The 27,657-nt window shown below is 38.5% G+C and overlaps 1 protein-coding gene across 4 annotated transcripts in view; it reads right to left on the minus strand.

Annotated features, from left to right (window-relative positions):
- Window positions 1-8,614: 8,614 nt before the first annotated feature.
- TSNAX (translin associated factor X) overlaps window positions 8,615-27,657 on the minus strand; it is a 33,718-nt gene continuing 14,675 nt past the window's right edge. For all 4 annotated transcript variants that reach the window (XM_082638780.1, XM_082638783.1, XM_082638782.1 and 1 more), the window contains 2 exons: window positions 14,364-14,491; window positions 8,615-10,327 (listed from right to left, as the gene is read on the minus strand). In XM_082638780.1, the coding sequence (XP_082494906.1) occupies window positions 9,950-10,327; window positions 14,364-14,491 (506 nt within the window). In that variant the 3' untranslated portion in view covers window positions 8,615-9,949. The remainder of the gene's footprint in view (window positions 10,328-14,363; window positions 14,492-27,657) is intronic.

The following is a 27,657-nucleotide window of genomic DNA, read 5'->3' on the forward strand; positions in this document are numbered from 1 at the left end:
GGCCTGCGCGTCCGGAGCCTGTGCTCCGCAACGGGAGAGGCCACAACAGTGAGAGGCCTGTGTACCAAAAAAAAAAAAAAAGATGTCTGTACTCCCATGTTTACGGCAGCATTATTCACAATAGCCAAGGTATGGAAACAACCTAAGTGTCCATCAATGGGTAAGCAGATAAAGATGTGGTATATATAGTTATCCTCAGTATCCAAGGACAATTGGTTCCAGGACCACCCCTGCAGATACCAAAATCCATGGATACTCAAGTCCCTTATATAAAAAATGTAGTATTTGCACATAACCCATACACATCCTCCCACATACTTTAAATCATCTCTCAATTACTTATAATACCTAATACAATGTAAATGTTACATAAATAGTTGTAGATATAATGTAAATAGTTGCCAGTATACAGCAAATTCAAGTTTGGTTTTTGGAACTTGCTGCAATTTTTTTCCCTGATATTTTTGATCTGCAGTTGGTTGAATCCACAGATGCAGAACCTGAGGACACAAAGGGCTGACTGTATACAATGGAATATTATTCAGCCGTGAGAAAGGAAATCCTGTCATTTGCAACAATCTGGAAGGAACTTCACGGCATTGTACTAAGTGAAATAAGGCGGACAAAGACAAACACTGTATGATGTCACTTATAGGTGGAATCTAAAAAGGACAAACTCAGAGGAACAGAGAATAGGGTACTGGTTGCCAGGGGTTGCGAAGTAAGGGAAACGGGGAGATACTGTTCAAAGAGTACACCCTCCCAGGGATAAAATTATCAAGTGTGGGGATCTAATCCATAGCATGGTGATTGTAACTAATAATACTGTATCATATACTTGAATGATGCTGGAAGAGTAGATCTTAAATGTTCTCATCACCAAAAAAAAATGGCTTGTCTCTATGTACAGTGACGGAAGTAACAAAAAAAGTGAAAGAAAGAAAAGAAATGGTAACTATGTGATGGGATGGGGATCAACAGAGGCAGTAGCTATAGTATGATGGCTGGTAGTAATTTTGTAATTTATAAAGGTATCAAATCAACACATTCTACATCTTAAACTTACACAATGTCATGTGTCAAGTATATCACAATTAAGCCGGAAAAATATTGAATAAAGGTTAAAAAAAAGAGAAATAACCACTTTTATCCTAAAATTTGAAGACGGTATGACTGAAAATTAGCTATGTGTAGCTTATTCCACAAGGCAAAAACCTTCTCTCTTGAAACACACCAATTATAGATGCATAAGGAACAATCGTAATAGGTAGTCTCTGAATTAAAATATCAGTGTGCTTCTACAAAATGCGAACTTTCATTAGCGGACAAGGGAAGGGACAACGGTGGAACATGCACTCAACAGAACTTCACTTATTGTTTAAAAAACAAACGAACCGAAGAAAAGCCCACTACTTCATAAATCCTAGAAATTGTTTCATCTAGTTAGGATCCTTGGATTTATAAAGACTTTTTTTTATTATCATCTTTAAAATATTTATTTATTTATTAATTTGGCTGTGCCAGGTCTTAGCTGAGGCATGCATGTGGGATCTAATTCCCTGACCAGGGATCGAACCCAGGCCCCCTGCATTGGGAGTGCAGAGTCTTAACCTCTGGACTACCTGGGAAGTCCCTTATAAAGTCTTTGATGGTGCATGGGACCTTAAGAAATCATTTAGACCGGTGATTCTCGGCTTTTTAAGGTCAAAGACCCATTTGAGAATGACATGAAAGCTGTGGGCATTTCTCACTAGAGAAATTCTCTAACATAATATCAGCATTTCACTCACACAACTATAACAAAATTGAGTATCTGCCCCTTTCAGAGTATCACCATGGAAACTGCATGCTTATACAAGTGTACAATGTGAAAGACATTTTTGGACTCCTCCAATAACAAGGTCTCTTAATCCGGGTCTCAGGGACTTAGTTTTAGAGCGTCCATAGATGGATTTCTGAAGGTCCATGCATCTCCTTAAATTACATGCAAAATTTTGCAGGTAGAGTCTATTCAGTAAGTTATATTCCTGGGTTCTTCATGCCCTGAAATGCTTTTTCACACAGATTATACGGTTCATCATAAAAACACCTGAGAAAAGTGAGGCACATATTATTTAACAGATGATAAAACGAAGGTGCAGAAAGAATAAGGCTTAAGGTAAACCTGTTCAAGGTCACATATAATATTAAGAACCACAAAAAGTGGTGTGTCATTGCAGAAAGGCTGTCATCTAAGTTTCATTAGACGTGGTTTCTAATCCCAAATCTTTGTCTAGTGTGGTAGGTAACCTTGAGCGTGTTACTTAACCTCTCTAGGTCTCAGTTACATTATTTACATATAAAGGGGGCAGTGGGAGGGGATATTACCATTCCCTGCCTACCTCAGAGCTCTAAGAATCAGCTGAATTTACATAAATGCACTTGTAGACAAAAGGTAAGAAAGTCCTATAGTTAATCTGTGGGTTGTAATTTAATGTATAAATCATCTAAAAACTTTCAAGTCTCAACTTCAAAAAAAAATTATAGGTTGCAAATGTGACACCAACCTGAACAAATTGTTGACCATGAGGTACTTTCTAGACTTCTGGGTGGCTCTAAGTATAGAGGGTCCAAGGACACTGGTCCTGTCCATAACCCCTCCAGGGATCGACAGAGCCCAAAATGAGAGTGTGCTGAACCAGGATACTGAAGACCTCACCAACCCTGATGGAAATCAGGACCTGATCTACTGTTTGGAGAGCCACTCTGAATCAGGAACCAACAGGGGCTCCTTTAGCAAGATCATCTGGAAGATAAACAGATGATTAATTTGGCTGCAATGCTACTGCTCTAGGCTGCAAGTTACCACATTCACAATTCTGGATGCAACAAACTGTGCACTCAAAGAAAGACAGACTCAAAGTATTTCTTCAAAAATAAATGGCAGGGGGACTTCCCTGGTGGTGCAGTGGTTAAGAATCCACCTGCCAATGCAGGGGACACGGATTCAATCCCTAGCCCGGGAAGATCCTACATGCCGCAAAGCAACTAAGCCATGTGCCACAACTACTGAACCTGCACTCTAGAGCCCGCGAGCCACAACTACTGAGCCCATGCACCACAACTACTGAAGCCCGTGCACCTAATGACTGTGCTGTGCAACAAGAGAAGCCACCACAATGAGAAGCCTGCGCACTGCAACGAAGAGTAGCCCCCGCTCACCGCAACTAGAGAAAGCCCATGCACAGCAACGAAGACCCAATAGAGCCAAAAATAATAATAATAATAAATAAAAATACCTTAAATTTTTTTTTAAATAATAAACTGCAGAACTTCCACAAGAATTCAATGGTATTTTTTGAATAGATTTTTTGAAACTGTCAAAAGATAGAAAGGTGATACCAATAGAAACCATAGAATTAACAGCTAAACTGGGGAAGAAAAGAGTAAAAGTCAGCTAATAGAAACTAATCAAGTACCTACTAATTCCCAGATTTGCGAGGAGGGGGCAGGATCCCTTAGTCCCCTAAAAATAAGAGATCAAGGTGGATCAGTACAGGATTATATAGAAAGTAGACTAGTCAGCACAATATCTTACTAATAAAAGTACTCCACATTTATTGAAATTAATTATAAAACCAACATTCAAGACCCAATGGAAAAAGTCTAAAAATAAGCAAAAATGTAAAAAATATAATGTATTATAAAAATATTAGAACATAGGGCTTCCCTGGTGGCGCAGTGGTTGAGAGTCTGCCTGCCGATGCAGGGGACACGGGTTCGTGCCCCGGTCCGGGAGGATCCCGCATGCCGCAGAGCGGCTAGGCCCATGAGCCATGGCCACTGAGCCTGCGCGTCCGGAGCCTGTGCTCCGCAACGGGAGAGGCCACAACAGTGAGAGGCCCGCGTACCGCAAAAAAAAAAAAAAAAATAGAACATAAATCCCCAAAAAGTATACAAGGAAATAACAAATCAGAGTATAAATCAATGAGATAAAAAACAGACTAGCAAAAAGCCAAAGCCAAATAAAGCAAGAATTAATTCTTTAAAAATACTAACATAATGGAGACACATTTGGCAAAAATGACTAAAAACATCTATACAGAGAGACAACACAAATATATACTATGAATACATATATAGCCAGGATATAAATATAATAACATAATATTAACAACACTCTGTATCAAAAAAATTGAAAAAGACAAAATGGACTAATCCTGTGAAAAATGTAATTTATCAAAACTCACCATCAAGAAATGATGAAAACTCATATAGCCCTACACAATTAAAGAAACTGAATAATTTTTTAAAAAGTCTTCCCATAAGCAAAATACCAGGCAATTTCAAGCAAAATTTCAAGGAAACAATAAATCCACTGTTTAAAAAACATTAAAATATTATTATAGAGATACAATTCACATAACATGAAGTTCACCATCTTAAAGTGCACAATTCAGTGGGTTTTAGTATATTCACAAGGTTGCACAGTCCCACTAATTCCAGAACACTTCCATCACCTCATCAAGAAACCCCATTGTTAGTCACTCCAAACCCCTCAAGCACCCCAATGCCACCAATATTTCATATCAATACATAATATGCGGCCTTCTGTATCTAGTTTCTTTCACTTAGCATAGTTTTCTAGGCTTATCCATGATGCAAGTACCAGCATTTAATTTTTTATGGCCGAATAATATTTCATTGCAGGGGTGTAACACACCTTGTTTATCCATTCATCAGCTGATGGGACATTTGCGTTGTTTCCACTTCTTGGCTATTATAAATAATGCTGTTGGAAACATTCATGCACAAGTCTCCCTCTCCTTCTGTTTTTTTCTCCCTCCCTCCCTCTTCTTCCTTCCTTCCTTTCATTATATAAAAGATATAGATATAAAATTTATATATATAGTGGGTGTAGAGTGGTACTTCGTGATTTTGATTTGCATTTCCCTAATGGCTAATGATGTTTAACACCTTTTCGTGTGCTTATTGGTCATTTGCGTGTCATTTTTACAAAACTGTCTATTCAAATCCTTTGCCTACTGTTAAATTGGGTTGTCTCTTTACTGTTAAGTTGTAAGAAGAGTTCCTTTTATATTTTAGATACATATATCTATTATCATTATCAGATTATGATCTGCAAATATTTTCTCCCATTCAGTGGGTTGCCTTTTCACTTTCTTGATAGTGTCCTTTGATGCACAAGTTTTTAATTTTGATGGAAGTTTCAATTTATTTTTTTCTTTGGATGCTTGTGCTTTTGATGTTATACCTAAGAAACAACTGCCTAATCTATGGTCAAGAAAATGTACAGCTGTTTCTAAGGATTTTATAGTTTTAGCTCATATTTGTCTTCACTCCATTTTAAATTAATTTTTGTATATGATTTGAAGGGTCTAACTTCATTCTTTTCATGTGGACACTCAGCTGTCCCAGCACCATTTGTTCAAGACTATTCTTTCCCCATTGAATGGTCTTGGCACCTCTGTAAAAAATCAATTGACCTGTCCAAACCCATAGAATGTCCAAACCCATAGATTCCATGAACACAGGATGCCTTTTTCTTCTGCAACATTTTACAGCTTTCAGTGTACAATTTGCACTTCTTAGGGTAAGTTTATTTCTGTATATTTCATTCACTGTAATGCTATTGTAAATGCAATTATTGCCTTGATTTTGATTTTTAATTGCTAGTGTAGAGAAACAGAACTGATTTTTATGTATTGATCTTGTATCCTGCAACCTTGCTTAACTCAGTAATTAGTACTAATAGTTTGGGGGGTTTTGAGGGTTCTTTATAGAGGTTTTCTATATATAAGATCATGTTATCTCCACATAGAGACAGTTTTACGTCTTTCTTTCCAATCTGGAGGCCCTCTGTTTCTTTTTCTTGCTTAATTGCCTTAGCTAGAACCTCCAGTACAATGTTGGACATCCTTGTCTTGTTCCTGATCTTAGAGGGAAAGCTTTCCGTTCTTTCACCATTAAGTACAATGTTGTGTGCTTTTCGAATACCCTTTACCAGGATGAGAAATTTCGCTTCTACTCTAAGTTCGAGTGTTTATGTCATGAAAGGGTGTTGGATTTTGTCAAGTGACTTTTCTGTTTCTATTGAGATAAACCATGTTTTTTTCCTCTTCATGCTATTAATATCGTGTATTACACTTAATTTTCATGTTGAACCAACCTTGCATTCCTGAGATGAAATTCCATGGTGTTGGTCATGGTGTACAATCATTTATTATTTGTGACTGAATTTGGTTTCCTAGTATATTGAGGATTTTTGCATCTATATTCATGAAGGACACTGGTCTGTAGTTCTGTCTGGCTTTGGTATGACAATGATATTGGCCTCATAAAATGAGTTAGAAACTGTTCCCTACGTTTTTGGAAAGAACTTGAGGACTGGTGTTAATCTTTATGTTTGGTAGAACTTAACAGTGAAGCCATTTGGTCCTGGGCTTTTCTTCACTGGGAGTTTTATTAGTAACCTTACCTCTTTGCTATAGTTCTATTTAGATTTTCAGTGTCTTCCTGAGTCAGTTTTGCGAGTTCCTAGGAATTTGTCCATTTATCTAGGTTATGTAATTTTAGAATACAATTATTCATAGTGTTCCCTTATAAACTTTCTGTTTCTGTAAGGTTAGTGGTAATGTCTCCTCTTTAACTCCTGATCTCAGTAATTTGAGTCTTCTCCTTGGTTGGTTTAGCCAAAGGTTTTGTTAATCTTGTTCATCTTTTCCAAAACCAACTGATATTCTCCACTGTCCGATATTCTCTATTGTTTTCCTATTCTGTTTCATTTATGTCTGCTCTAATCTTTATTTCCTTTCTTCTGCTTGTTTTGTGGTTTGCTTTGCTATTCTTTTTCTAGTTTCTTAAGACAGAAGTTTAGGTTATTGATTTGATATCATACTTTTTAAATGCAGGGATTTAAAGCTATAAAGTTCCCTCTGAGCACTGCTTCTGCTGAACACCATAAGTTGTATACTGCATTTTTTTCATTCTTCTCAAAATATTTTCTAATTTCCCTGTGATTTCATCTTTGACCCACTATTTAGGGGTATGTTGCTTCATTTATCTTCCCAATTTACTTCTACTATTAATTTCTAACTTCATTCCATTGTGGTCAGAGAACATACTTTGTATAATTTCAATCTTTTTAATTGCACTGAGACTTGTTCTGTGGCCTGACATTTTGTGGATAATGTTCCACACACACTTGAGAAAAATATATCTTCTCTTGTTGGCATGAGTGTTCTATATATGGGTGTTAGGTCTAACTGGTTGATAGTGTTGTTCAAGTCCTCTATTTCCTTACTGATCTGTCTTGTTCTTCCATCCATTATAGGAAGTCGGGTATTAAATTATCCAACTATTACTACTGAATTGTCTATTTCTCCCTTCAGTTATCTCAGATTTTGCTTCATGTATTTTGGGGCTCTGTTGTTTTATAAATCAATATACATTATTTGTAATTGCTATGCATTCTCAATGGATTGAGCCTTTACCATTACATGTTGTTCTTTGTCTCTAGCCAAAAGAAAAAGAAGGTCTTGATGTCCATTTGTTTAGCTCTCTTGGTTACTGTTTGCATGGAATGTCTTTTCCCATTCTTTTAATCTATTTGTGTCTCTGAATCTAAAGTGAGTCTTTCGCAGACAGCAAAGAGTTTGGATTAAGTTTTTAAATCCATTCCACCAATCCCTCATTTAAATAACACCTTTCTTTGAGCACCTTCAAAAAGCCCTAGGGCTCTGCAATGTGTATGGTGGAAAAAACACTGATTTCATATACGCAGCAATTACTTATGAAGGAAATAACCCAATTTTATTTTAGAATTTCTCAGGAACTTGCCATGTTACCTAGAACCAGTTTCTTTTTATAATAAAGATGAAAAACATCACCACAGGTGACGATATGAGAGCAACCATTTTAAAACTGAGACATTCAGGATGTATTTAGAGATCCTCTACCATCCTGGTCTAACACCCACTGTATTAATATAACATGCAATGCAGAAATGTATCAATAGGCCGGCACCAATCCACCTGTAGCAGATACTGCTGACTGCGGACCTAAAGGCCATTTCCCCTTCCCCTAAGATGGCAACACCTTAATTCGGTTTCTTGTGTTCGCTCTTCTCTCAGATAAAGGGCACCTTGATCTATCAAGGTGATCTCATCCTCCTTTCCACTAGCTGGTTTTGAGGGACTGGAAAGTTACCCAGTCTAGGTCAATGAGATGTGAAAAGATGTCTTTTCTGAAACTCTCCCTACTTCTGGACCCATTTTAAGAAATCATAAATCTCCACATTAAGCAAGTCTATATCAAGTTTCCTGTTTAGGCTAAAAAGTCTGTAACAGTTTGATTAAGTATTTCTCAATTGATCAAAAAAAAAAGCTTAACTTTTGTATTTTAATATTTTATTCAAAGAGTTCAGTTTTAAACATCTGTAAGACATTCATCAATCCATTATTACTTTACTTTTAACGTTATAAATTTAACTTCAAGTGGCAGAGGAAACAAAAATATGTAATAAAACTATATTTCAGCTGTATATCTTCGAGTAGGGAAACCGAAAAAACTTACTATCACCAAAACAAAGAAACAAAGAAACAAACCTAATCTATTAGGCATGTATATATTTTATTTTCCTTTAGGTGATCATTTTTGGAAAATTATCCTTTCCAAGAATAAGCCCTGGCAAACAGAGCTGCTAATCTTTCCAAAAATAAAATCCAGTATCTAGGTTCTCAAAACTCACAAAACCAAATGGAAATGTCTAGTTGTCAGCCAACAGTGCCATGCTCAAGTCAGTTTCACACCACAGTGAATGGTATAACTATTTTCAGTAGGCAAATTCCTAATATAACTAATTCCTAATATTCCTAAAATAACTAATTTCAGTATGCAAATTCCAATTCTAAATATTAATAGTGAGACTACTTCTACTACCTTATAAGGGATACTACTTGCTATTCCCAACTGTGTTGACAACTGTCTTATTGCTGAATTGTACGTGATGAATCTTCTTTGGCAACTTTTCATACTATGCATTAACACAACTGGACAACTATCAAGATTTGGATTAACTTAATACTTCAGAATTTTCAAAACTTCATTATAATTATTTAGATGTAATTTCTGATAGATGTTAGAATAGGAAAGTCTCCAAACATGCCTAATGAAATATAATAACAACAACAAAAACTGCTAAATAATCACTACCTTTTCAGTTGTATGTGCAAGTATATAATTCAACTCAAACATCAGTGAAAATATTACAGTGTTAGTGCCAATTCTCTGTCAGACTTTCTGTGATAAAAAGGACAAAAATTAAATGTAGAAACTACCATCTGGGTACCTGTCAATTTTTCTGGAAGGCTGTTTCATATGGATTCAAAATGACCTAAAATTAGCCAGAATATAACATGAATTCTCACTACAATATCTCATAAAGTATACTGGTAATGTGATTTTAAATTCTTGGTCTATGGATTAAGCCTATTTTGGAGGCTTGGCACAATATTATCCAGAAATTTAAACAGGAAGCTCAAGTCCAGATGTATAACTAAATATATATTTTTAAAAATCACCAACTTAAACTATAAATGTCTTCCACTAAATATTACCACTCCAAAATTCACACACACTAAATTAAAACAGGTACGGCAGAAAGTGCACTCTGAAGCATGTTCACATTTACAAAGATAAATGATGAGGTTTAGCCAGCAAAAAGTCAAACAGGCACATAAGCAAACATTTGTATGCAAATTTTCACGAGTAAGATATAAGAAATGATTCGTTTCGGTAATTTTATGTGCAGCTTGTATACAATTTAAAACAAGTACAACTGAAAACATCTCTAAAGCCACAATAAAGTCAAATGATATACTAAATAACAGTCTTACAAATTGGTCTCTCTTAGGAGTTCTTAAGAGAAAGAAAACTGAGTAATGTTACTCTAAGAAATGCCCTCTTCTTGATCAATCATTTCTGTTTTAACTGAAAAGACATCTGCCAGCATATGTTTTGGAATTTCTGAACCTCTGACTTTCAAGGCATAACAAGCATTCTCCACTTTGGCCAGACTTTGTTTCAAAGTATACAGCTTCTTAGAAACCTCATAAGGTCCAGTATTGCCAATGAATGAAAACCCATCATAAACCTGACGTAAAAACTGGCTCACTTCAAAGGGGGTGTCAATGTCCCCATTCCCGACACTGTTAATACACATTCGCATCAACTCCCCAGTTAAATCAGCCACTCCCAGAAGGTAATCAACAGGCGTGATTTTCAGTCTCCAGGTACCGCATTGCTTATCCTGTGCATCAGAAGAGGGCTGGTTAAAAAAAAAAAAAACACACACACAAAGAAAATACACTGTGAAAAAGAGTGACTATGCATGTATCTCATATAGGAACAAAATCAACAGCAGGTCAATCATACTAATCTTCTCTAAATAAAATGATCCGTTTTGTTAAACGACCATTCGAGACGTTACAAGACGAATTCATGCCCTCAGTAGGGAGCTGAACTTATGACTTCAAGATAATTTTGACATCTAATATTGTATCATCATAAAATCAACCATTTCCAACTTCACTTGACATACAAGATAAAATCAAAACATTCTTAAACAAGGCCTACTGACTTTACTGCAAGACAATGACTTACTTATTTAAATGACAAATCATAAAGCCCTCCAGGTTCAGGATCCAGTCATGTTTTCCTCAATCACTTAGTCCCTTTCTGGCCTCTCTTCTGTCCCCCCTCGGCACTAGCCATCAGGATTTATTACTCTCTCACTACATCCGCCTCGGTTCCTTTAGGCTCCTATTTTTCTACTGCACCTGCCCAGCAAAAACACAACCCTAAATCAGTATTAAAAATCTACTCTTGATAGTGCTTTATTCAAGTGGCTGAGTACCACTGGGCTAAAAAATAACACTCACAACTGTAGAGCGCTTGTACCACTACAAATTACTCACCAGTCCTTTTGCTTATTTCTTAGATGGTTGTCTCCAGTCTCTTCAAACACTACGCCAAACCTTCACCACTCTCCTCCTCAGCCCTTACTCAATCCCAAACCTCTTCACTCTCAGTAAACAATCTTGCCTACTTTCACTGGCCTGGTTATCTGCCAGACCACCTGGCACAAGCTCTCTCAATTACCTTATCCTTAAAAAACAAACAAAAAAACTTATTTATGTCCACATCCATCTTTACCTTCTATCCTCCAGTCTCAGATGATGAGTTGTCCCTCCTCTTGTTTGAGGTTAACTCTTCCAAATGACCTTGACCCATCTCCTCCCACCTCTTCCAGGACCTTGCTTCATAAGGTGTATGCCCTTGGGCAAGTTATTTCATCTAAACCTCAGTTTCCTCATCTGTAAAATGGGATAACAGTACCTACCTCAGAGGTTTATTTTAAGGATGAGATAACATTTACCAAGTTCTTGGCATAATGCCCAACACAAAGTAAATACTCAATAAATGTTAGCTGCTATCACCATTACCATCACCATGTCAGTCTCCTCTCTCCACATCAATTTCTCTATTGGATTCTGTCTAAAAGAGGCAATGTCTAAATCGTTATTAAAAGTCTGTATGACACTTAGCTAGGTGGGGTGCAATTATATTGGAGGACATTTTAGGCAGAGGGAACTGCAAAGGCGTGCAGGTGAGAATCGAGCTGTATGTTTAAGGAACTAGTGAGGTATTTCTTTTGAGTAAAATTTAAAGTAAGAAGTAGTACAGGATGAGTCTAGAAAGATAGAGCGAGGGGACAAAGTCACATTAAGAAATTAGAGCTTTACCTATAGGTAACAGAGTCGTTGAGAATTAAGCAAGGAAATGACAGAGTCAAATTTAGGTTTTATTAAGATGACTCTGGTTGCTCTGTATCCAGCACATGAATCCTAGCAATGTTGGACTCTTCAGAGACCATCTGTTCCACCCTTCTCAATGTAGAGTATAAGAATGAGGTCCAAGAAACACTGTAGGCAATATAACTAGTTAATGGTAGAACTGGGTAAGTATACAAAGTCAGCTTCCCAATTATTCTGACATAATTCCCAATTATCCTGACCTGCTATGTGTTGTTTCTATTAACTGTTAAGAGAACTGGCATCTTTTTGGAAAGGACAGACTGTGGGTGGTGAGGGTAGAGGAGGTGGGGAGGCGGCCGGCATTTTCATAAAGTCATTTATAAAAGTAACTTTTGCTTAAGAAAACATTAATGTTCTTTGTTTCTCTCATTAGACAGAAGGAGTTCCCTGATTATAAACTAAGAAGTTGATTTTGAAGAAAAAACTGTGTTAAAAAACGAACAAATTTCAACTAATTGTCAAGGAAATAAATTCTGCTTTACTGATAATACATATTAGAAACTAGGGAAAAGAAAATTACTTAAAAAACAGTTTTTCGGGCTTCCCTGGTGGCGCAGTGGTTGAGAGTCCGCCTGCTGATGCAGGGGACACGGGTTCGTGCCCCGGTCCGGGAGGATCCCACGTGCCGCAGAGCGGCTGGGCCTGTGAGCCATGGCTGCTGAGCCTGCGCGTCTGGAGCCTGTGCTCTGCAAGGGGAGAGGCCACAACGGTGAGAGGCCCGTGTACCGCAAAAAAAAAAAAAAAAAAAAAAAGGCAGTTTTTCAAGATGGACCTGAAGTATTTAGGGGTAAAACATCGTGACATCCATAACTTTAAGTAGTTTAGCAAAAAACATTTAGATGAAGCAAATATGGCAAAATGTTAATTACTGAATCCAGGTAGTGGGTATATGGATGTTCATGTGCTACTATTCTCTCCACTTTCTTGTGTATTTGAAATTTTTCATAATAAAAAGTTAAAAAAAATTAAATGGTTTTGATACTACTCTCAATAGGCATGTCAGAGCAAAATACCTTCCCCCCTACTGAATTCCCAGAATTTTCAGCACCAAGAACAATCTTTAGCACTAAAAGGAAAAATTATTTATGAATGTGTTCTTCACATTTTGAGAACTATATGTATATGAATAGTATGACACCTTAATCTTACAATAATTTACTACCTAAATCCTCAGAATAGTGTTTTAACTCTCAGCTTTTCTTTACCTTTCTGCCTTTATATCTCCATTCTGAACTAGAGAGAACTTTGAAAGGGAGGCATGGTAATTTGCCTGATATATTGAAGAAGCAGGGTCAAACAGGCATACCTTACTTCTTTCCGTAATTCAATCTTTACTAAATAAATAAAAGATATGAAGGAATTTTACTTCTCAAGATGAATTTCCTCCTTAATAAACTTCACATGATTTTTAAAACTGAGACAATACATGGTTTCCTTGATAGTAAGTTATATCTGTCATGCCAAATTAAGTCTCACTTTTCAAAATTAACGTTTCATTAACATTCAAGAAAAGACGATTTCCATAGCTTCTTCCACTTTCTGCCTGCCTATCCTAACTCTGATTTTTTAAAAAATAATAATGAAAGAAAAACTGATGAAAAATAAAGAAAGGAAAAAAACTGTTTAATTGTATCTTTATGTGTACTGGTATCTCAGGAGGTTACCAAATATTCAAAATTTTACCTCATGGCCTGAATACTGTACCTTGAAACCCAGGGGGGAAAAATAGTATTTATTTAAAAGCTGAACTGCCAAAATTTCTCTTTTCTTAATTTAGAGAAGCTATGTAATATTTCAGATAAAAGAATTATGAACTCAGGAATGAACATCTCTCACTCTGTAATAACAACTTGATACTGACACTGATAATGACAAGTAACTATGGAGCACTTATGTGGCATGCGCTGTATGCTACCTAATTTAAAACCTTTAAATCAAATCCTTTAAAACACTCCTTTGAGGTAGATACCTGGCACAGGGGTCCCTGGGGCACATGGTGAGAAACACTGGCAGAGTGGACAAGGACACTCATGACTCTGGATTCAAGACACCTGGTTTCAAAGTTACCTGTCACGCTTACTAGTTGACTGGGTTTTGGTAAGTTACTTAAACTCCCTAAAGGCCTTTTTTGAAAAATGAGGGTAATAATTCTTACCGCATAAGGTTAAAAAAAGGATTAAATGAGATAGCGCTTATAAAGGGCACATAGTAAAATACACAGTAAAACCAAAAGTGGACTTACGTAATTACTCAATAATGCTTTATGTAAAGAGTAATGTCTCCCTCCAACATACCCATGGTTGTTTGAGCCACTAACTAAAATATTTAAAAAGAGCATTTCCCTAGTTGGGAATCTATGAAATCACACTGTAGAAAGAACCTTCCCATCTCGATATTCTTAGCATCATAAGCCAATAAACCGCCTACAATCATTATACTGTTATATAAATTATGTAATAAATGTGCAATATGATTTTAAATTCTTACAGTCTTATTTTCTTTCCCATTGTCTTCTGTGGAAAAAATCAATTGTTTATTAATTTCATCCATACTGATAAGTGATCGTGTTTTGATGAAGTGTTGAAAAGAGACAGCCTCCACATATTCCTGCAGTCCTGAAAAACCAACCAAGAAATTACTAAGGAACAACCACTGAATTAATAAGAACGTCATAATAAAGAACTTCAAACTAATCATCACCTAGCTCAACAAAAGCTTAACGGGTGCCTCCTATGAATATTAGCCCTAGATTCGGGTCTTAGAAAGAACACACGGGACCACCTGGGGATAGATGGTGGGGACTACACTGAACGCGCAAACATTTCTGTGGCTGAACTTTAGACAGCTCAAGTACAAAGGTGTTCAATTTCTTCTTCGTGCTTCATGAGCCCATTTGTCTTAAAAATCTACTCTTTCCGACAGAGAAATGGCAAAGATTTTCAGAGAAATATTTTTTGAAGAATTTAAGAAAGAGCTATTACAAAAATTCTGATAGGCTTTAAAAGAAACTATACAGATTATTTTTTGCTCCCTTCAGCAGCAAAACAGACAATGATTCAATCAAATGAGACATAAAATTAAAGATCATTTGGCTCTTTCCTAAAATTTTAATAGGTAAAAAAACACAGTAAATAATGCAGACTAAAGTGTCAAAATTCAGAATACTGTTTTCCTCATACTTCAAAATCAATCTTTTCTGCTTCAGTAGTTTACGTTTAAAAAAAAAAAAAAAAGCTAATGAATAATACCAGATGTACCAGATGTAAATTCTACAGAGTCCTCACTGAATTAAAAATACATCTCGGTGAAGGTCGAAAATAGTACTATAAATACTTTTTCAAGTGTTTCAAAACAACCAAATTCTATCGTCACAATTTTCAGCATTACTTTATTATGTCTTAATCTATAAGGTAATACTTACAGGGAAAAAGTATTTCGTAAAATGATTATCATTACTGTCAGGTTAAGAAACTCAGTCTTCTTTTTAAAGGCGTTATTGTAAAAACAGGAAGAGGGGAACAAATTCAGAAAGAAAACTCAGAACTTGGTAGGGTCATCGGTATTCAAGTTCTCTCTCTAACACTTCTCCTGACAGTCCTGCACTCACAGAGCCTCCCAGCAGCTGACACTAAAAATCAGGCCTGGCAGCAACAGTGTTGAGAAGGCTGACCACTGTGGTATTGTCACAAATGCCACACTAGGGTCAAAGACACAAAAGGAAATGCATGACCTGGTTTTTATAGCAATAAGAGGAAACAACTAAATGAAAATACCCTGACTCATTTTGAGCAGCAAATGATGCTAAAGTAAGATTAGAAAATAAGTGTCTCCTGCTGACAGAGTAAGACATGATAGGACACTTTGTTTAATAAACCGTAACATGCTGAGAAATGAAACAATGAAGTTGAGTTTAACAAAACAGATAACATCCCTTAACATTTATAATTAAATTTTTGTAAAATTTTAGTTTTATGAATAGGTTCATAAAACCCAGTTCCCCTCCCTAACAACTATCTGTATTTCTCATTTCCTTCCAGAAATACTTCAGGCATACAAAAGCAAACAGCAACTCTTAAGAACCACTCATCACCTCTCTAAATATGCTCTAACGTGATTGGCTCTTACGAATGAGAGCTAAAGACGAAGAAGTGCAGAAAGATTTATGGACAAGGATATCCATCATCACCATCACTACAGCAACAAAAACTGAAAAAACGTAAAAGATCAATAATAGAAGTGCCACTCGTCAACTTACTGTCCCCAGCTCCATTAGTGCAGATAATGGAGGTGGACCCTAACATGCTTCTCTTTTGCCAGCTGGCACATTAGTGAGCTTTGCTGGTAGAGGGCCCTGGGAGGACAGCAAAGGAGGGAAAGCTCTCTTCCGGGTTCTGGTGTGCCCGTCTTCGGCAGCCTTCTAAGCGTGGGGAAGCTGCAGCTCCAGGTGGGCAGCAGCACGAGGCCTCTCTTTGGGGGCAGATTCCCTTTGTGACCCAGAGAGCATCTCCCAGGGAGCCACCTCCCTAGGCAAGGAGTCTCCCGGCCCGGCACCTCCCCACAGACAGCTTCCCAGGGATGCCATCAGCACGGCATCTCAGCCATCCAATGGCCCGCGACTTCAGCGGGGGACGGAAGGGGGACCCCTCGAGATGTGTTCCTCCCTTGGGTGCTCTGCCTCTGCCCTGGGGCAGTGGATGCCTCCTGTCTGATACTCCTGTACTCTTCAGAGTTCATGTTTCCTCTTATAAGGCAGTCCCCTACACCGTTAATTCGTTACATTAAACTTTCCCTGTTCAAATTACTATGCAGGACACTGATGAACAGAACAGGGACTTAGGCAAATAAAAAATGGTACTGTATGTATCTCCTTCACCCCTATTACCATGGACGAGGTGTTCCACCTTTTGAGGCCAGCCACCAAGCCTAGCCTCAGAATCAAGATACACTCCCAGCAGGAACCTTAACGTGGGTTCTCCCTTCCACGTGCGAGGTTTTCCACCTGATGTCCTCCACTGGATGCTATCAGCGTCGACACTCTCAGATCTCTTCCATCCACTGGCCCTACCTTCCTCACAACTACTGCCCCAGCTCTCTCCTCTCCTTCAGTTAAATTTCAGTAAGCTCACCTCACACTTCTCAGCCTACTTCCTTCTAGCTTAAGTGCATCTCTACACCAAAACAGCTTTCACTTAAAGTTATCATAGTTGGTGAGTCTAATGGACATTTTTTCAGTCTTAACCGTAGCAGCGTTCAGCATTTTGACCACTTTTTCCCTTCTTTAAACAAGCTCCCCTTTGGTTCCTTCGATGGCATCATCTCCTAGTTCCCCTTTCTTCTAACTCTCTGGCCATGTCTTCTTAGTCTCTGCCTCAATTAATCCTAGGCTCTCAAATTTACCTATACTTGGCTTCAATCCCTCAACTTTACATCTCTGGCTTCGAGTCACATGTATCCAAATGCGTATTTGACAACCCCATCAGAGGGACCTCAAAATCAACATGTCCAACAATGCGTTCACAATCTTCCTTCCAAGCCTAGTCCTCTTCGTTTTGCCAATTCTAAGAGCCTCCTGCCTGCCCTTCCTTCCATCGTTTTCCCTCTTCTTATCCATTCTCACACCACAGACTGTTTGCCTTTTTAATAACTATGACCACATCACTCCCCGGCTTGAAGCCCAAATAGCCTTCCATGGCTCTCAGAATACGGAGCAAAATCACTAACATGGTTTATAAACACCTGCTTAATTTCACCCTCCACCAACCATCATCAGCCTCAACTCACGCTATGGTCAAGTTATAACTCACGTAGTTACACATTTCAAAGATGGGTATGTAAACCCATATAAATATCCTTTAAATTAGCAACAGTACAAGGCTTGTACGTACTCTATAATATGAATTTTCCTACAGTTAATATAAAACACTACTTCTTCAATATTTCTAGGCATAATCCTGCCCCCAAATTCCTGTAGTTGGCTTACACTTCACAGCCACGTTGAGCAAAAACAGTAGTGTTTTAAATGCTGGAATCAAATACAAGTATCAAGGTTCTTGTCATACATGTGGTAATTGATGGGGGAGAGAGCATAAAAACTAAGATTCTATCAGTTGAACGTGGTGCACACAAGCTTTCCCAGGGCTTCATGGTGAGGCTCGATGATTTCCTCACGTGAACACTAATTATCAAGATTAATGGGTATAAGCCAGTGTACCCATAGATGGAGGATGGCCATATGTATATACCTATAATCTCAAGCTGATTTGACAGACAAGGTGCAAATTCCAGTGTGTCAAGGCAGAAGAAATCAGTCAGAAGTGGGGGTATCACTTAAACTGAACCCGTCTCTCATCTATTCTCTCATGGTAACACTATGTGTGACGGTCCATTTGGCTAGCTATGGTGCCCAGCTGTTCTGTCAAACACCTGTCTAAATGTGGCTGTGAAAGTATTTTCTAGATGTGATTAACACTTAAATCAATGGACTCAGAGTAAAGCAGATGACCCTCCATAATGGGGTGGGGTGGGGAGAGACAATCATCCCATCAACTGAAGGCCTTAAGAACAAAGAATGAGGCTTCCCAACCAAGCAACTGGTTGGGAAATCTGCCACAAAGACACCCTGCCTGAGTCTCCAGCCTGCAGACTTCAGACTCAAGACTGCAACATCAACTCTTCCATGAAATTCCAGCCTGCTGGCCTGCCCTACACATTTCATACTTGCTAGCTCCCGAATCATGTGAGCCAATTCCTTCAAATAAGTTACTATCTACCTATCCCACTCCCTCCCCCACCCCCATGGCTCCTGTTGGTTCGGCTTCTCTGGAGAACCCTGACTTCAAACAGTGGAACGGCGTGTCTGGTGAGGCAGAGTGCTCACGTGCTCACGCTTAAGTGCACGTACAACGCACACACCTGTCTCCTCTCCTTGACTCTCTGTGCTCTCCCTTTTTCATTCCACACCCACAATGCTCCTTCTCTGATTTCAAGGGGTTTCGTTTGCTGGCCCTCAGCCTTCCCTCAATGCCCTCCTCCCTCTTTCACCCGTTTAATTACTACTAATCCTTTCAAATTCCATCAAACAGAACCTTTGAAGAAACTGTCTGACACCACCCCATTCTAAGTCAAGCCCTTATTATGTTTTCATAGTACCATGTGCCTTTACTTTGTGGCACTAATCAAAGTTGTATTTATTTATTTTAAATACATCTTTATTGGAGTATAATTGCTTCACAATACTGTGTTAGTTTCTGCTGTACAACAAAGTGAATCAGCCATATGCATACATATATCCCCATATCCCCTCCCTCTTGTGTCTCCCTCCCACCCTTCCTATCCCACCCCTCTAGGTGGTCACAAAGCACCGAGCTGATCTCCCTGTGCTATGCGGCTGCTTCCCACTAGCTATCTATTTCACATTTGGTAGTGTATATATGTCCATGCCACTCTCTCACTTCGTCCCAGCTTACCCTTCCCTCTCCCCATGTCCTCAAGTACATTCTCTATGTCTACATCTTTACTCCTGCCCTGCCACTAGGTTTATCAGTACCAGTTTTTTTTTTAGATTCCATATATATGCATTAGCATATGGTTATTTGTTTTTCTGACTTACTTCACTCTGTATGACAGACTCTAGGTCCACCCACCTCACTACAAATAACTCAATTTCATTTCTTTTTATGGCCGAGTAATATTCCATTGTATATATGTGCCACATCTTCTTTAAGCATTCATCTGTCGATGGACAATTAGGTCAAAGTTGCATTTAAATAATGTAAAATTCCAGGACTTCCCTGGTGGTCCAGTGGTTAAGACTCTGCGCTCCCAATGCAGGGGGCCCGGGTTCAGGGAACTGGATCCCATATGCTGAAACTAAGAGCCCATGTGCCGAAACTAAGACCCAGTGCGGCTGAAATAAATAAATAAAATAAAATAAAATAAAATAAAATAAAAAATTTTTAAGTATTAAAAAATTAACGTCGAATTCCTTATCTACCATCCATTTCTATCCCTTGCTAGGGAACTACCTTGTTCACTGCTTATCCCTTGTGCCTAATGTAACAGGCACAAACACATAATTAAATAAGGCAGATCCATTTTTGAAAAACTATTTAGTAATTTTAAGTTATGTTTCATAGGGACATTTAATAAATAGGAAAATGACCATTTTGGAAAAAAACCAAAATACAATAAAGAAATAAGTAAAAATTAAAACATAATATATACACTATGATTATAAATAAAGACAGTAGGAAACAGGAAAAACTTGCAACTTAAAACAACATCAAAAGGATTCTTATCACCTCAGCTCTCTAAGCAAGCTGGTTTAAACCATTCTCATGGGAGTACTGTTATACTGTGCTATTCTGCTTACAGGAGATCACTGGGGAAAAATTATGTCTAAGAATTTGATTCCGTTCAAGGAAAGACTTAAATTCCAGGACGTATCTATCCCACAATGCTTAAGAAAAGTATCCCAGAGTAGATGTACCTTTGCTTAACAGAGTCCTTTAAGGAGTGTTTGACGTGCAAGGGGAGAAATGGGGTTCAGCTTAGGGCAGGGACAACAGAGTTGAAATGCCCTGCATAATTAAAAAGAAGTAATTTCAAGTTTCAAAGTACAGCAATGGAAGAGAAAGAATTTTTAAAAAGAAAACAAGCAGTGAAAAAGCAAGATAGTATTTTTAATACTATTCCTGATTCTGAATGAACTATATTTAACAAAGATGCTAACTACAGGAGAACATATTGGTAAAACATCACTTCTTTGTGAATGGAAAAAGATATCTGGCTGAATTCATTAGTTGTAGAATTGTTTTATCCACATGAGCCAATTCAAAACATGGAAATTATTTTAATGATTATATTTTAAAAAATGATTTGTAGTTAATAAAATCAACTAAGTACAACCAACTTCCAGGACTGTGCCTCAACTATAAAACAAAAGTACTAGACACCATGATCTCCATGGTACTTTTCAGATTTAGATTGGTATGAACTATTCTTCCTACTGAAATGGCAAAAAAAATCCATCTTAGTGAAACTAAATTATATGGCAAACAGGATTGCCATTTGCTTCTGCAACAAAGCACTCCTGAATGATGCTGCTAAAATGTTTGCAGTCTCATGAATAAATGCACATGAAAAAATATTAAATTCACCAAATAGGGTAAAGAACATAAAATTTACCATTTTAGCCATTTTTTAAGTGTACAGATGTGTCGCATTAGGTTCACTGACACTGTTGTGCAACCAAAACCACCGTCTATCTCCAGAACTCTTTTTATCTTACAAAACTGAATCTCGGGAGTTCCCTGGCGGTCCAGTGGTTAGGACTCCATGCTTTCACTGCTGAGGGCGCGGGTTCGATCCCTGGTCAGGGAACTAAGATCCCACGAGCCGCGTGGTGTGGCCCCAGAAGACACAGACAGACAAAAACAAAACTGAATCTCTATTCCCATTAAAAAATTTCTCATTCCCTCCCCCTCGGCCTCTAACGGCCAGCATTCTACTTTGTCTCTATGGATTCAACCCCTCTGGGTACCATATTCCATATAAATGGAATCATATGGTATTTGTCCCTTTGTGACTGGCTTATTTCACTGAGCATTTATCCATGTTGCAGCATGTGTCAGAATTCCCTTCCTTTATAAGGCTGAATAATACTCCACTGCATGAATAGACCACACTGGGTTTATCCATTCACCTGCTGATGGACACTTGGGTTGCTTCTACTTTTTGGGTATGGTGACTAATGCTGCTATGAAGATGGGTGTGCAAATATCTGCTCGAGTCCCTGCTTTCAATTCTTTTGGGTATATACTCAGCAGCCTCCAACAAGATTTCTTAAAATATATAAATAAAATATTGGTAGTACCTAAGTCTTGACTTAGGTACTACCAATTATATGTAAGACAATGTATCTGGTACTTTATATCCATCTTTTTAAACCTCATTATAACCTTATGTAGCCAAGGTTATACTACCCTTCCTTTATGGATGAACAAATTGGGGTTCTAAGAAATTCAGAAATTCACCCAGGTCACATAAGGAGTGGTGAAAAAACATTTCTATAATTCAAAAGCTCAAGCTCTTCCCACCTTGCCTGCTTCTTCACATTCAACTCTATATAAAACATATTCACTTTTTCTCACTTTTTTTCCCACTAAATCCCTAGGTCAGCTTTTCTCCATGCTTCGTTCACCTTATTCTCTAGTCTCTGATACTGTTTTCTTTCATGATTCTGTGCTAGTCTGTGCCTATGTTGCCCTCTCTCAAATCTTCTTCTACCTGTAAACAAAAGTTTAAACGTTTTGAGACACTCCCATCAAGGCAGCACTCATTTCTTCAAACCTACTACGTAAAGCTTATACTACAATTAAATGCTTCAGTAACCTCTGTATTATAAAAGCTGTGTGATCACCAATGTTGCACCCTGGAACTGTGAAGGCAAGAATCATCCTTTTGTTACAACTTTGCTCCTTCCTCCATTCCCAAAGACAGCACTTCATGTATAGAAGAGATTCAAATGCTTAGTAAATTGCTTATAGTAATCTCTCCCTGTTCCTCCTCATTAGCTTTATGAAACTCTAAGTGCTTTGCCAAAAACATTCTAAAATTTGGTATTCAAATGTTCAGAGCTATCTAATTGTCCTTTATTTATAGTACTTTGGATTTAAGTCCACTAAGAAAGGCATATTTTTACAAGATTAGAGTTCAAACTGATGAAGTTCAGAATCAGAGGTCTTATGGTTATCTGATTTATTTTTTATAGGGGAAAAAAAGAAGGTGTGGAACAAGAGCCCTCAAAATTCATCTGTTTGTATCAATCTCTATTAAGCTGGGTGGCTGTCAAATATTACGTTTTCAAGTATATCTAAAGTCATTATTTAAGTTTTCCTTGGGATGTGTTTGATTAAGTTACCCCAGACGTGAGGGCACCATTTCTACTCCATAGAAATTAGGTTTCAGTATATACCATAGAGAAAGCTCAACGACATCTGGCCCCAAACACCGAAAGCATTTTTGGTCACATCTAGGTAAAAGGATGTTTAAACAAGTTATGTTTCAACTTGATGAAAAGGACATCCGCTATTTTCAGTGAATAATCCCCAAGGTGAAAATTTTCAATCTACTGCCATATTCCATCAAACAATGGCTTCCCCTTCTGCTTCTGCTTCTGCTTGGATGAAATCCAATTAGAATTATTTACAAAATCAGCTGCCAGTAAGAGAGAAGTTTGTAGGTTGGTTTTATGTAATGTGTTATTTTTCTCTTCTTCTCCTATTAGAACATATACAAGGAAACCCCATTAAAGGCTTCTGATTATTTTTACTTATTCTTATAATATTTAAGCAGTATATATCCCATCCAAAACTCCATAGAAAACCATACAGAGGTTTCATCATAAATTTGATCTATAAGTCTCAACTTTCTTCCCAGGCTTCTAGTGTTTCAGAATACTACCTGACATTTGACCCAGCAATTCCACTCCTAGGTATATACCCAAGAGAACTGAACTGAAAGCGTATGTTCACACACAGACTTGTACGAATGTTCACAGCAGTGTTATTTTTAGCCAAGTAGAAACAACCCAAATGTCCATCAACTGACGAATGCATAAACAAAATGGTACGTATGTACAATAAAACATTATTCAGCCATAAAAAGGAGTAAAGTGCTGATAGATGCTATGACACAGATTAACCTTGAAACATTATGCTAAGTGAAAGAATCCAGTCACAATAGGCCGCACACTGCACGCTCCTGTTTCTATAACAGGCAAATCCATGGAGACAGAAAGCAGCTTAGTAGCTGCCTTGGGGTGGGGGAAGGGAGCTGGGGAGTGACTGCTAATGGGTAAGGGGTTTCTGGTTGGGGTGATGAAAATATTCTGGAATTATCCATGATGACAGCAGTGCAACCTTGTGGTTATATCAGAAACCACGGAACTGTACAATTTAAAAGGGTTAATTTTATGACATGTAAATTATATCTCAATTTTTAAAACTGCATTTAGAACTATTTGTATGAATACCACCTGAATTTTTGCAGAAGTGAGCTTTACCACATCACTGAAATGTAAAAGTATAATCATGTCTAGGTTTGATTCACAGCCCACTCTGCTAAAAAATGTACCCTCAAACACATAACTCACACATAGAAAATAAGTGTGTGCAATTATACTACCAATAGTAAAACAAATGCAATTCCACTACTTTGAATTTTGTCTAATTTGGACTTTGTCTGAGCAAGGCTTTTACTTTAGCACCAAAGAGTTTATGTTGGGCAAATCAGTATTCCTGAGTTTTTATCTAATATGAAAACAAATTTTAGAATTTAGCATACTCTTACAGATTAATTCTGCTAAATTCCAGAGGGAGGAGAACAAACTTTTGTTAACAGTTACGTCCCAGACTAAGAAATGCTTTCCACGAACGTACTCCATTTAATTTTCAAAGCAGTCCACGAGGCAGCTGTTACTGTTTCCGCGTTACAGGTTGAGAAAGCTGAAACTGAAAGAGGCCGCACGTTCCAAGGTTACAGATCTAAGGAACATCACAGCAAACACAGAAGCCCAGCTCTGTATGGCAGCAAAGTCTCTTCTGCTTCACCTCACTGAGTAAATTTTATCTGTTAAAAGCAAACCTGAATGAGTAGAAAACTTAATAGCCATCTGGGGATCTTCTAAGTCCCCCCGAGCTGACTCTGGGATCTTGGGAAGAGGATCACACTCTCTTCCCACCTCAGTGGCTATAGAGTCATCCCTGAAACAATTCTGGTCAGCACTGTCAACTCCCCTGTCCCTTGGAGTGATATTTAAAATATTTTAACAGGAATATAAATTATTACATAAATCAACATGAATCTAGCATTTTAAATATATTCTTCTATTCCCTTATGATATCAAACTACATTTATTATGAAACCTGCTTCCCAAGTGATTTAAGATACAGCATAAATTATCCATCAAATCATTCTGATAATTCTCAAATCATTTCTTGATTTTTAGATGTCGTTGGAAGTATCTTCCGTTTGATTTGTCTTTCCCCAGCTAAACGATGCCCCTGACTGAGCCATGATTTGATACTGGGAACATCATCAAACTTCCCATGACTTCTTCCATTAAAATGACAGTCACTAGGGGACTGAGGATCCTGCCACGGGGATTCCCAGGCCTGCCTCCATTTCAGCTTCCAACTTTCCCCATCGTTCAACAAATCTCTGTTCTGTTCTCATCATCCTCTCTCCTCTAACCACTGGGGGATAAAGAGAGTAGAAAGAGAAGAGAAAAGGAGGTTCGTGATGTCACTTGTCGGGCGTCTGTGCTGTCCTTTGGTCGTTCAGTAAGACCCAGGGCAGAGTGCCCTCCCCAGACCTCTTCCCTACATGCAGAGACAGTCGCTACGCTCTCCTCCGAGGGGAGTGTCTCAAACAAAGCAGAGCTCCCTGAACCCACATCAGAGCCTGTTAACTGCAACCTGAGGGAATGTGCTCGCCTGAAAGACTTGTTTATATCCCTGGTCCCAGGAGACCTCCCAAATACTGTTTGCTTCTCCCCACAGGGCACTTATTTGGGGGCACAGCTCAGCCGCACCACACAAACCCACCCCACTCCACTCCTGGACTTGACTTAAAGCAACTTCCCAAGATGGACCTAGAGTCTGTCATACAGAGTGAAGTAAGTCAGAAAGAAAAAAACAAATACCGCATGCTAACACATATATATGGAATCTAAGGAAAAAAAAAAAAGACCATGAAGAACCTAGGGGAAGACAGGAATAAAGACGCAGACCTACTAGAGAATGGACTAGAGGACACGGGGAGGGGGAAGGGTAAGCTGGGACAAAGTGAGAGAGTGGCATGGACATATATACGCTACCAAATGTAAGACAGATAGCTAGTGAGAAGCAGCCGCATAGCACAGGGAGATCAGCTTGGTGCTTTGTGACCACCTAGAGGGGTGGGATAGGGAGGGTGGGAGGGAGACGCAAGAGGGAAGAGATATGGGGATGTATGTATATGTATAACTGATTCACTTTGTTATAAAGCAGAAACTAACACACCATTGTAAAGCAATTATACTCCAATAAAGACGTTAAAAAAAAAAAAAAGCAACTCCCCAGTCTCCCCACCCAAAATAATGTGTTATCTGCAGCCTGTCCCCTAGCTGCAGTGCACAAACCAAAAAGTATCTGACATGGGCAGAATTATGCCCTCCGAAAAGCCGTATGTTGAAGCCCTAACCCCTAGTACCTCAGAATGGGACTATACTTGGAGACAGGGCCTCTAAAGGTGAGTAAGTTAAAACAAGAACATTAGGGTGGGCCTTAATCCAACCTGACTGGTGTCCGGATAAGAAGAGATCAGGACACTCCCGACACCAGGGATGCACAGAGGAAAGACCACGTGAGGACACTGAGGGCGGCCACCTTTAAGCCAGAGAGAGAGGTCTCAGAAAAAACCAGCCCTGCTGACACCTTGATCTTGGACCTCAAGCCTCCAGAACTGTGAGAAAATAAACTTCTGTTGCTCAAGCCACCCAGTCTGTGGCAGTCCCAGCAAACTAATATAGCATCTTGGAATCACAGTGTATGTTTGGCTTTTGAGATAAATCAGATATGCTGGAATCTGTATTATTAATTAATTTGACTAATCAGAGTTAATAACATACTACTTATCAACAGACACAAAAGTATGTTTTTATTACACAAAAGTATGTTTTAACAGCCAAAATGGTCATAATAGTGTGTCAAGCTGAATATCTTGCCCGACTTCTCCCACTGTTATTGTGCTACAACTAACTAGCAAAATCCTAGCCAGGAACGAATCTAACTTCCTACCTCATTCATTCCTATCACATTTATCAATCAGGTAAACTTTACAAAATCACTAGTAATAACTATTAAATGTTGCTGGTTAAGTTCCCACCCCCATTCCCTTGGAGTCATTCTTGTATCTCCAGGCCCCCATCAATTCCAAACTACGGTTCCACCTCCGGCCCATTCTCAGCACATGACTGGAAGAGAGAGGTTTCTGAGCAAGAACATCCTCCCCTGCCGGCCTCTACACCCCTCCCAAAATGCCCATCTCAAAAGAGGTGGCCTTCATCTCATACAAGGCTTGTCAATTTACCTATGCTACAGAACCCACCCTCTCTTGATTCCTCAGGGATCCTATTCCATCAAAAATTCCATTCTGGGGGAAGGGTAAACTGTGACAAAGCAAGAGAGAGGCATGGACATATACACACTACCAAACATAAGGTAGATGGCTAGTGGGAAGCAGCTGCATAGCACAGGGAGATCAGCTCGGTGCTTTGTGACTGCCTGGAGGGGTGGGATAGGGAGGGTGGGAGGGAGGGAGACGCAAGAGGGAAGGGATATGGGAACAGATGTGTATGTATAACTGATTCACTTTGTTATAAAACAGAAACTAATAAAAAAAAAAAAGATCCCATTCTATTCCCTTTGGTTTAGGTCCGGAGGACCCAGTCTTTGGCTTTCTTCTCACTCTACACTCTGTCCAGACCATTTTATCCATGTCTATAAATTCAACTATAGCTTATAAGCTGAAGCCTTCAAGGATATAACCGTACCCTTAGTTCTCAAAACCAATATATTCAATTGCCTGTTAGGAAGCTGCTTGGATGCCACATCAATCACATCCAAAACCCATTCTGTATTCCATTTCTTCACTTAACAAATAACATCTGCATTCAACCAGTTGGCCAAGCCAGTAAGTTTATTAAGTTACCGCACTTCAATTTCCTCATTTGTAAAGT

Source organism: Mesoplodon mirus (genome assembly GCF_964341445.2).
Source record: "Mesoplodon mirus genome assembly, chromosome: 2".
NCBI lineage: Eukaryota > Metazoa > Chordata > Mammalia > Artiodactyla > Ziphiidae > Mesoplodon > Mesoplodon mirus.